Source organism: Mustela erminea, chromosome 14, assembly GCF_009829155.1.
Source record: "Mustela erminea isolate mMusErm1 chromosome 14, mMusErm1.Pri, whole genome shotgun sequence".
Lineage (NCBI taxonomy): Eukaryota > Metazoa > Chordata > Mammalia > Carnivora > Mustelidae > Mustela > Mustela erminea.
In genome coordinates, this window is record NC_045627.1 from 28,956,159 (window position 1) to 28,968,476 (window position 12,318).

The 12,318-nt window shown below is 33.8% G+C and overlaps 1 protein-coding gene across 1 annotated transcript in view; it reads left to right on the forward strand.

The window, feature by feature from the left end:
* CABCOCO1 (ciliary associated calcium binding coiled-coil 1) overlaps positions 1 to 12,318 on the forward strand; it is a 115,101-nt gene that overhangs the window by 26,465 nt on the left and 76,318 nt on the right. Inside the window, 1 exon segment of the mRNA XM_032312546.1 lies at positions 3,261 to 3,333. Coding sequence (XP_032168437.1) covers positions 3,261 to 3,333 — 73 coding nt within the window.

Sequence of the window (12,318 nt, forward strand, 5' to 3'; positions counted from 1 at the left end):
CTTTCTATTCTTTATCTGTTTGAGACCACCAGATCTCTCTTTGAAGAACACACTATTACATCTGAGCTCTAAATCCCAGAGGTTTATAATGGACACTGGGACTAATAGTTAACCATAACAGCTAAACCCATGCAGATGTCCTAATGATATTTTCTAGATGGTGAAAGATGGCACCTAAATTAAATTAAATGCTATATAAATGTGCAGAGAATTCCCCTCACCCACTGATTCTGTTGGGCAGAAAGACCTCAGAAAACAAATTATCCAGTTCTGAATTTCCACTTCCTTCCTTCCTCCCACACAAGGACCTTGCTTTACTCTAATTGATATGAAGAGTACTGTAGCTTTTAGTGAGAGACATACATTAGGTTTGTCTCTCTGGACAAACACTCATCAGTGAATTTCTTGACATTTCATTTCAGAAAATGGTTAAGTTAGGAAAGGATTCCGGTGTTAGTCACCATTAAATGCTTACCAGGATAACTTTACTTACCAAAAATTTTTAGCCTCATTTCTAAAAGCAACAACAAAAAGTAGTATTTGAGAGATAGTCATGTAAAGTAAATCAAAACTATTTTTGATGCCATTAAATCTTCATATTGTGATTTAAAGAAATTATACATTTAAATGCATCTGTTACAAAAAAAATAAAATATCAGTTAATATGATATCTATAATCGATACTAAAGTTGTGTAAAGACAAATGTCATTTCCTACAATTTCTATTTAGAATGACTCATAGGTCCACAAATACAAATTTAATGGCAGTTAAACCGTATAATATTTTTCATTTTAATGACTGCAAAGAAGTTTTGTAAATATGAAGCTAACTCAATTATTGAAAGTATAAGCATGTTTCAATTTAATCTGATATTAAATTTACTCAACCAGTGAAACTCTCATCAATGTAGAGAGAGTAGTTTTTAGAACATGACCTATAGAACCTGAAACTTAACTGGCAATAAAATTGAAATTTTATTTGATACTGTTAATAGAATCTAAATTGTATACTCCATCATGTGCCTGTGATTTGAAAAAAACTAATACCAAAATTCCTCTCTAATGTTATTGTAGGTACTGACCAATCAACTCAGGTAATATATATTGATATGTTTTATGTAATACATACAAATATAAACGCTACTGCAACTTGTCAATATAAGACATCATTTAGATATATGTGGTCCAAGTATACTTCTGTCATTGTGTATTCTACCCATTCATTGGGAATCAGGTAAAGGTAATGTGCACAGGCATTTCTCAATATAAGAAAATCAACACTGCCTCTCTGTGCACAACAGGGTATCCTACTTCCTGGCACGGAGCCCAGATGTCTTGACCCATTTTATTTCTTCCTTTGATTTAGAACTAAGACAAGATGTTTAACAAAATAGTCTAGGGGTTTGAGTCAGCTGGAAGTCTTCCTTCTAAAGAAAGAGAGAGGAAATGTATTCCCATAGCAGAGGTGTCACTTTGTTCCCATAGGAAGTCATTGAATAGTTCCTTGATAAAGTTAGAGAACCTCAACCAATATGGGGACCAGAGTGAGGCAATGGAGGCAACTTATCCTAGCCCTGAAAAGTGCCTCTTCAGTAGGTGTCCTACTCCCCCCATCTGTCTTACACTAGTCCTGGCCTTGCCCCAACTTGTATCTTTGACCACTGCATCCAAGTCATGAATTTTATTTTCATTGCAAGAAGTGAATTTTCCTTTTGGCATGAGACAATCTAATTCTTATATGCAATGAGGAGAATAAGTCTGACAGATTATAAAATTGCAGGAAGGAAGATTTATGAATTAACTTATTTGTGTAACATGAGATGCAAGGAAAATTTTACACTAATTCACTGAAAGGAAGTCAAGTTATTTCCAAATACTCTACAGGCTTCAATTTTTCTACTCAAAATCAGTTATGGCCAGTCTAATATTTTTAACCTTAAAGCTCTCTCTAGGTAAGCAATGTAAGGGAAGGAGAATGTGAATTTATTTTGCTTCATTGAATCATCAAACTTCACTAATCTTGATGTATTTTCTAGCCAACAAATCAAGCTAATGTCAAAAGCTAAGTTAGTTTTCTGAGTGTTGATGACTAATTTGAATATATGAGGGGTTTTTTTCCAAAAAAAATTTAAAAACCCATGACTGAAGTCTGCATGCACATCACTTTTTAATGGATTGTGTTAGTAGTGAAATCAACTGCTGATAAAACTCAGAGAGACCCAGCTGCCTGAGGATTTCTTCATTGATTTCAAATGAATTGAAACTTTGATCCATTACAGCATTCAGGAGAAGCCATTATTATACATGCTCTGTAGCTACATTTTGCAAATGTTAATTTCTCAGTTATATTAAAATCAATTTTCTTAAATAGCAAAAGGCACCAGAGTGAAAGAGAAACCACTAAGACAATTTTTTTGTTCTTGGGCATTTTGCTGTATTATGAATCTATTAATTTTCCCAACCAGCAGGAAGAGAATTAGAAAAATCCAAATATTATCACAAACAGGATATTAGAAATCAGCCCTTCAGTAAATCTTTAACTCTCAATAATACTTCACTGAAATCTTTAAACTTACTAGAAAAACTTGTTTTAAGACTCCTATCCTTTAGCTCTTCACAGTTCTTATACACTGACCGCCTAATCTTTGGATAGAAACTGAAGAATTATCTTTCTTAAATTAATTCCTCTTTTTGACCTGTGATCAAATATTCTATAAGAAAACCAGATACCTTCTAAATGGATTTCAGTTCATGTTGCATCATTTTCAGGTGTTATCAAAGATTAATTTAAACTTGAAACAGTTTGAGAACATGAGACGTAATTGATATGGAAGTAGATTATAGAATTCAATGCCTTCATTCCAGAGGAAATTGACTCCGGTTTGAAGCAAAACATGAAAAATAATGTGAAATTTAATGTTATTTAGGGGCAGTGCATTATTTGATTGTCAACCAAGAAAAGTCAAAATGTAGTCTAATTGCTCCCTTATCCCAAACCTCTCCACACATCACAGATTAATTTACTGATCTTATATTATGTACTGTGTTATACTGTCAATGTCTCAAAAGAGTAAATCATTAGTTTCTCACCATTTCTGGACAATTCATTTGGAATAAAAGATGTAGCTAACTCCATATTAGTGTTTAATGTCTTTCGTTTGATCATTATGAACAACTTTCCTTTAATAAATACTCCTACATATTTGTTTTCTTTCCCAATATAAGCTTATCAGTGTTGCACATTTATTTTTGTATTTCAGCTTATTTCAACACTACAAGCTATATGAGTTTCTATTCTATTCTACCAGGGAAGAAATTGTGATAGGAACTGAGGTAAGTAATTTATCTAGATGGAACCAATTAAGCTGAATCACTTAATGCATGCTGATCAGCATCTGGATCTTTAACTGCTTAAAGCAACTTCTTGTCAAGATTACTCAAGTGTTAATATAACCAACTAGTAGTTTGCAAAAAGAATAATTACATAAAGTGAGCTTTGGATTAAGAAAATAAGCTGTCTTTGGGCATTAAAAGCATTGTTAATCACATATACTTTATGTATTTATGGATTATTTGACAAAGCAAAATTGAATAGGTTATGTATGTCTTCATACAAAGAAAATTTAAGGAAGTGAGATAAATTAATTGCTAAATCTCTTCTAATTTCACATTTTTTTCAATCTACTCATTTTTTTAAGGTCTAATTCAAATCCCACTTCCTCAGTGAAGCAAATCTTCCTTAATTGCATCGCATCTCAAAGGAAGGGTATAGACAATGTCTTTAATCACATTCTATTATTTTATTCTAGTTTATCTCTTTCTGCTGAATACTGGGTACTCTTACTACACCAATAAGCACATAATGATGCACTATGCTTCACACTTTTTAAAATTATTTTTTGTGGATTAAAATAGTCAACACAATTCAACTGTAATTTCCTTGAAGGCAAGGATGAGGCACTGTTTTTCTATCAAAGCGTCAAGTATAATGCACCATAGTGGCCCCTCAGTTGATACTATGTAAGTGATTCAGTGACATTGAATACAATGACATTTCTATAAAAAATTATCTACCTAAAGATACCTTGGAACAGCTTTACATATTAATTACAAACTCATAATTGCTATAAATAAATCGTGGGTAAGAAAACATCTTAAGGAGGCTAAAGATGCCATAAAAAGTGCTCCTTTTGTTGTCAACTACTGGAGAAGGTAATGTTGCCCAGAAGTACCAGACAAAGGAGAGGCCCTGGTCACAAGTAAAGAGTGAATATGGTATATTTACATGATCTTTTTAATTTTCTGGATATTAAGCACCAGGTGGAATGTGCAAACTTTTTTCCTGCCAGAGTGTTATTTTTCTGAAGTTTATAAAGTGCTTATATCATTAACACCTAAGTCACTGTTACTCATCCTCCATGTGGGTACGTTTTCTTTGTGTTCTCCTCACACTGTATCTTTTTTGTTTTTTTTCAAAGATTTTATTTATTTATTTGACAGAGAGAGATCACAAGTAGGCAGAGAGGCAGGCAGAGAGAGGAAGGGAAGCAGGCTCCCTGCTGAGTAGAGAGCCCAATGCGGGGGCTCGATCCCAGGGTCCTGGGATCATGACCTGAGCCAAGACAGAGGCTTTAACCCACTGAGCCATCCAGGTGCCCCTCTTCATACTGTATCTTAAATTATGTGTCACTTGACAGAGTTTTACTGAAAATATTTCCATTGGAGAATTGCATCATTAGTGCAGCAGAATTGCAGTAATGATCAGTTAGGAATAAAACCCTATCTCATCTATTCAGCAAAACTTTGGGAAAATGAAAATGGTTTTAACAGCAGCATAAGCAGATATTTAAAATCATCAAGAAAAAATTTCATAAAGAACTCCCTTTTCCTTTGTTAGTTACACAATCACGCCTTTCTTCTTTGTTGTAAGGATATATTTAGGTGACATTTATGCTTATGGAAAGATAAAATGGAGAAAGTAGACTGGGATTGGTGCCTTTATTTTCCTTTGTCTTTTGTATTTTCTCAAGCTGACCAGAACTATAAAAAAAATCTTTAGTGAATGGATATTGGGTTTTCAAGTATTAGACCACTCATGGTACTTTAAAGGATTAACCAAAGCAGATATTATACTATAATATTTAATGTCAGTGTAGAAGTGTCTGATAACTCTTGGTGCAAATATGTTTTTTTAATTAACGACCTTTCATAGAGGAGACAGAGGTCTGCCCTGCTAATGTGATTATTCACGCTGACTTCAGTGCTCTGGGCCCAAATAAGGTCGACACAACAACTGCATAAATGTTTCAAGTTTGACTCTCAGGCTAGTGTTCAAATTAAAGAACACTAGCAAAATTTAGTTTCTTTCTTAATTATTGATAGATGGTTATAATAAAACATGCAAATCTCCTCTAAAAATAATTACTAAATATTAATTTCCATCATGAAAAGAACATGAGTAAACTATATTCATACTTTTCTTGGGTTTTAGTTTAAAAAAATCTTCTTTTTGTTTTGGAATTTAGTGATCATTTCTGGCTGTGTCTACTCACCTTTTCCAAGAAATTTCATGTTATGCTTAGATCATTGAAGCATATTTTCAGTAAAATCATAATCTTGACTTGAGATGCTTCATAGTCTAGAAACATTTCTAATAGATACAGTTCTATACTGTTCATGTTTTATAGTTCATTTGGTGGTTCACAGATCATATATGTTGGAAGGCAGTAAACAATCTGATTGAGCTAGGATAATGACAGAATGGAAGTAGCAAATTCCCATAGTTGTGGCCTCCTGAGAGGATGCAGTATATGAGATTCTGTCACTATTTAAAGTTTTGACAATGCAATTAACCCAGATACTCTGACAGAAGAATTGTAAGGGAATCAGAATCTCCTTTGGGGATATGTATTTCCTTTAACCTAAGGCCCCACCCAGCAAGAAACCTGAAAACTGTTATGTTCTCTGCCTTTGTTACCTAAAAACTACATGAAACATTTAAAAATTGCACACAAAGAACGTATCAGATATTAACAATGGTGATGATCAAAACCTCATAGCAGATATCCAAAGTCATGGTTCTAGTCAGGTATCTGCCACCCAGCATCTATTAATATGAGATGATACAAATATAAAATTATTTATTTATTCATTCAACGTATGTTACTATTACACTGTAGGTTTTGTTAACTTCCAGGAATACACAATGATAAGCAACAGTTCTTGTCCTCAAGGAGTTGGCTGTCTAATGAGAGGAGAAAGGTGATTAAATAATTATAGTATGGAACCCAAAATGTTATGTTCCTATGGGAACAAATAGAAGACAAAGAGGAACATCTAACGTTTATAGGTTTATAGAAGTTTCTAAGAACAAGTAATATCCTAAGAGAAAATCTAAAGGTTGTGAATGAGTTAGGCAGTGTACTTTCAGCACCAAGAAAGAAATCCCACTCAAAATAGTTCATAAAATTAAAAAAAAAAAAGAAAGAAAGAAACAGATATATTACTTGATCACAAAGTGGTAAATAGAAAATGAGCTGGACTAAGGTTAACCAACTCTAAGTAGCCAAACGATGTGAACATGTGAATGTGTGTATGCATGCATATGTCTCAATTCTCATCTCTCTTGGACCTTTTTCATCACTTTTCTCTGATTCTTTTTGTTTTGGTCTCATTGCCCTCTACTGCACACAGTCTTTCCTCCAACTGGTGGGAGATATGTCAGAGGCAGCTCCAGTTTAGCAACTCCAGGAGAAAGGAACATTCCTTCTCACATTGTTGACATTATTGGCTATGCTTGTGCCATGTGTCCACTCTCAATTAGCCACCGAGGCCAGAGGAGTGGAGTCATGCTCCTGGAAGACCCAAACAGCCATACTGAATGAGTGTCAGAGGATGAATAGCTCCCCCCCAAAAACAGAAAGAGCCTTTGCAAAAGGGAAGAGTGACTTAATCAAAAGAGTGAACTAAGCAGACATGTATGACTCTTCCATCCAAAATTCCATGAGGCCAAAAAATCAAAAAATCCATAATGTAATGGGTAAAAGATTTTATAACATGTAAAACTATGTTTAGATGAAACCACAGCTAATACATGCAAAGAAGATGCTACGGAGTTAATGATATTTCCGTAAGCGTCCCTCATTGATACGAAAATGGGAGAAAGCTTTAGAAGGAAAAAAGCATGTAGGGGACTGCTTTCAGAGTAACTGCACTGTTCATCTCCTTTACCCTCTGCTGCTTGTGATAGGGACTCTATAGCATTTGCTCCCAAACTAAAGAAACTAGTTTGGACGTTGACACCAAAACTTCAGTTCTGAAGTTTCCAGGAGAAATCATGAATATACCTTCAGTATAAGGTACTGGTGCATATAATTGCCACAATTATTTTCCTTCTCCTGTAGTCTCTGGCAGCAAACTTTTGCAAACAAACATCTCCAAGCAAGTGAACCAAGACCCATCTAATGTAAAGATAAGCTGGCAGCCCAAAATCACCAAGCAGTTGAGGAAAATAAAATCATAGATAGACATTAAACTCTATTAATAAATCAAGAATAGCTAAGGAACAGAGTTGACAGAGCAAATGGAGAAGACTTTAAGTCTGATTAAGATTCTCAAGAAAGTTTGAAAGTTTATTGTATTCTTGAAAAAGGAACTAATAGAAATCTCGGAAATTTAAAATAAGATTTGAAAACTTTTAATAAAGTATCAGGTATAATGTTGAAATATAGAAAAAAAATACTTAGAACTGTGAATTACCAATATTTACTTGAAGGGATGTAGAAAATCTTAACAGAATGATAATTACATAAGACATTGAAAAATCCAAATGTAAAAATGGCTCCAGCGTTAGAAGATTTTATAGACTAGTTTCACCAACATTTCTAAAGTAGATAATTCCCTTTTATATAAAAATCATGATAGAGGATAGAAGGCATTAGGGAGCTTTCAACTCATTCTTTGAAGTTAGTATAAATCTGAGAATGCTTTCAACTTATTCTATGGTTGACAATAAATTATAATCAAGAATAAAAAAGAATGACACAAAGTTATGGTCAATCTCAGGTATGATAATAGATACAACAATCTTAAGTAAAATATTAGGTTGGTGGGATTATGGACATTGGTGCGTGCTGTGAAGTGTGTAAACCTGGCGATTCACAGACCTGTACCCCTGGAGCTAAAAATACATTATATGTTTATAAAAAATAAAAAATAAATATAAATAAATAAAAATAAATATTAGGAAGTGAAATATAGTAGAATATTGGATGTTCAGATAGGATTTATTCCATATGTGCAAGTGTGGTTTAACAGTGGGATATCTATTAATGCAATTCAGTACCTTATCAGCTTAAGAGGAGAAAAATCAAGTGACCATCTCAATAGATATGGTAAAGTATTTGATAAAATTAGACACCCATTTTTCACTTAAAAAAAACTTCAGTTATTCAGTAATATATAATTTTTAACTGAGAATATACCAACACAAGAAACTCTCTAAAACCATCTTAATGACAACATTAAAATACCATAAGGAATAAGACAAATCTGATTATTATTACCAGCATTGCATTTTAGTTCCTAGCCAATGTAATAAAACAAAAAAGAAGTCAAAGTAGAAGAAAAAGAAAAATATTAAAACAAGACACAAAGCTTTTATTATTTGCGGATGGTATGATATGAATCCATCATTAAGAAAATAATATTTTCTTATACATTAGTAACAGCTAATAGAAATAAAAAAGGATCACAATGAGAATAATGAAAACCATAACAAAAACATGCAAGGATAATACAAAAAAAATAAGTAGTTTTAGTAAAGTTAATTGGTTTTGATTCTGAGTAAATAGAAAGTAAAACATGTTCCCAGTTGAGAACACTCAATTGATGAAGACATCATTTCATTCCAAATTGGCCTGTAAACTCAGTGTAATCAAAAAGTGCCATGGTTATTGTAGTACTTTACCAAGTAATTTTTTTAAAAAATTTTTTTGTGGAACATTTCAATCAAATACAAAATAAAGGAATAGGATATTAACCCTCATATATCCATTACCTAGCTCCAACAGTTATGATCTTGTGGCCATAATGGCTAAGTATTTTTTTTAAGATTTTATTTATTTATTTGACAGAGAGATCACAAGTCGGTAGAGAGGCAGGCAGAGAGAGAGAGAGGGGGAAGCAGGCTCCCTGCTGAGCAGAGAGCCCCATGTGGGGCTTGATCCCAGGACCCGGGATCATGACCTGAGCCAAGGGCAAAGGCTTAATCCACTGAGCCACCCAGGTGCCCCATGGTTAAATATTTTAATATGTGATTCTAAAATATAATGAATTTAAAGTAGTTCTTTAAAATCATCACATATGTAGTTAATGTTCAAAATTATCTTATAACTTGTCTGTATTTGTGTTTTATGTATCCATTTGTTTGTTTGTATGTTTCTTTGAAGTAGCACCCAAATAAAATACCCATATTGCAATTAGATTCTTATGTCATTTTAAATTTATAGGTTCACTATTTGTATTTTTTTATTTCCTTATAATTTGTTGAAAAGTCCACATCTTCTATCCTATAGAATTTTCCAGAGCCTAGTTTACCAATTGTGTTCTTGTGCTATTCTTAACATTTCTCTATCTTCCATATTTCTAGTAAATGGATAGTTAAATGTTGGAAGACTGACTAAATTAAAGTTCAGATGCTTAGAAAGAAGAATTTACAGGTGGCTATGTTCAATTTTATTAAGAGGCAAATAAGGTTTAGTTTTCTTTTTGGTGATGTTAGCAACCACTGATCATTATTACTAAATCTATTATTTCATTAAGGGTTAAAATTGGTGATATTCTACTTCATCATTCTTTTTCTATTTATGAGCTGGATACTTCCATGAATAGAAACTTCCTCTCTTTAATTGTTTGATTAAATTGAGGTACAGTTCATATAGAAAAGACAGGATAAGTGCTAGGTTCTTCTCCTTTCTTCAATAGTTTTAAAAATAGTAAGTTGGATTTTTAGTATCCTCCAAAATTGACTGGTAGACTGCATGATTCCCCCCAAGCACCTCAAGATGCTTGGATACTAATTCCTGAAACCTCTGCATATGTAGCCTTACATGGCAAAAGGAGCTTTGCAGCTGTGACTAAATTAAAGGATTTGAGATGGGGAAATTATCCTGGATTATCTAAGTGAGCTCAATGTAATCATAAGATTTCTTATAAAAGAAAAAGGGAGAAAGGAGAGTCAGAGTCAGAGACAGGGAGAGAAATTTAAAGATGATATTACTAGCCTTAAAAATGGAGGAAGAAACCATGAGCAAAGGAATTAAGGTGGCCTCTAGGGGAATGGATGAGGCAAGGAAACAGATTCTCCTCTAGAGCCTCTAGGATGAATGCAACCCTGTCAACATGTTAAGTTGAGAACTTCTGACATCCATAACTGTAAGATAGATCTGTGCTGTTTCAAGCCACTCAGTTTGTGGTAATTTGCTATAGCAGGAATAGGAAACTAATATAGACTTTGATATAATAGCATGCATTTGTTGCATTTTGATCTATTTTAATTACTATTTTTATTAATGCTCAAGTTGTCTCATCTTTGATCAATGATCACATTGATCTGTTTGCCAATCCCTGTCTGAATACCGTATTGTTTTAACTACCATCACTTTACAGACTGTGCTGGTATCTGATATGGCAATGCCTTTTCCTCTTCCTCCTCCTCCCTTCATCTTCCTCCCCTGTCCACTTCCTCCTCCTCCTTCATCATCATCATCATTATCATCATCGTCATCATCATCATCATCATCATCATCGTCATCATCAGTATTTGATTGATTATATAGTTCATTATACGATAGTTTATATTTCCACCAATATGAAATTTGGAATTAAACACATGTGTGTATTTCTAGTATGTAACATATACAAGTATTTAGAAGAGTGACATTTAAAACCAGTCAGGAAACTAGAGATACAGTAAAACACATCAATGAAACTAGAAGCTGTTTTTTTGAAAGAATCAGTAAGATTGATAAACCATTGGCCAAACTAATCCAAAAGAAAAGAGAGAGGACTCAAATTAATAAAATTATTAATGAAAAGGAAGAGATCATGACTAACACCACAGAAATAGAAACAATCATCAGAAATTATTATCAGCAGTTATATGCCAATATAACTAAGCAACCTAGATGAAATGGATTGAGGCAGTGATCAAAAGCCTCCCAAAAAGCAAGAGCCCAGGATCTGATGGATTCCCTGGAGAATTCTATCAAACATTCAAATAAGAAATAATACCTATACTCCTGAAGCTGTATCAAAAAATAGAAACAGAAGGAAAACTTCTAGTTAGTTCCCATGACCTCCTCTGAACCAGTTCAGAGGAACTATACTTAAAATGCCATCCCGATCAAAATTCCACTGGTATTTTTCAAAGAGCTGAAACAAACAATCCTAAAACTTGTATGGAACCAGAAGAGACCCCGTATTGCTAAGGAAATGTTGAAAAAGAAAAAAAAAAAAAAAACTGGGGACATCACGTTGTCTGACTTCAAGCTTTACTACAAAGCAGTGATCACCAAGACAGCATGGTACTGGCACAAAAAAAGACACATAGACCAGTGGAACAGAGTAGAAACCCAGATATGGACCCTCAACTCTATAGTCAAATAATCTTCAACAAAGCAGGAAAAAATATACAGTGGAAAAAAACAGTCTCTTCAATAAATAGTGCTGGGAAAATTGGACAGCTGTATGTAGAAGAATGAAACTCGACCATTCTCTTACAACCACACACAAAGGTAAACTCGAAACATAAGGTAGGAATCTATCAAAATTCTAGAGGAGAACGTGGGCAGTAACCTCTTCAACATTGGCCACAGCAACTTCTTTCAAGATATGTCTCCAAAGGCAAAGGAAACAAAAGTGAAAATGAACTTTTGGGACTTCATCAAGATCAAAAGCTTCTGCACAGCAAAGGAAACAGTCAAGAAAACAAAGAGGCAACCCACGGAATGGGAGAAGATATTCGCAAATGACAGTACAAAGATCTGATATCCAAGATCTATAAAGAACACAAACTCAATACACACAAAACAGACAATGTTGTCAAAAAATGGGCAGAAGACATTAACAGACACTTCTCCAATGAAGACATGCAAATGGCTAACAGGCACATGAAAAAATGTTCATCATCATCAGCAATCAGAGAGATTCAAATCAAAACCACATTGCACCAGTTAGAATAGCCAAAATTAACAAGACTGTAAAAAACAAGTGTTGGAGGGGATGTGGAGAAAGGGGAACCCTCTTACACTGTTGGTG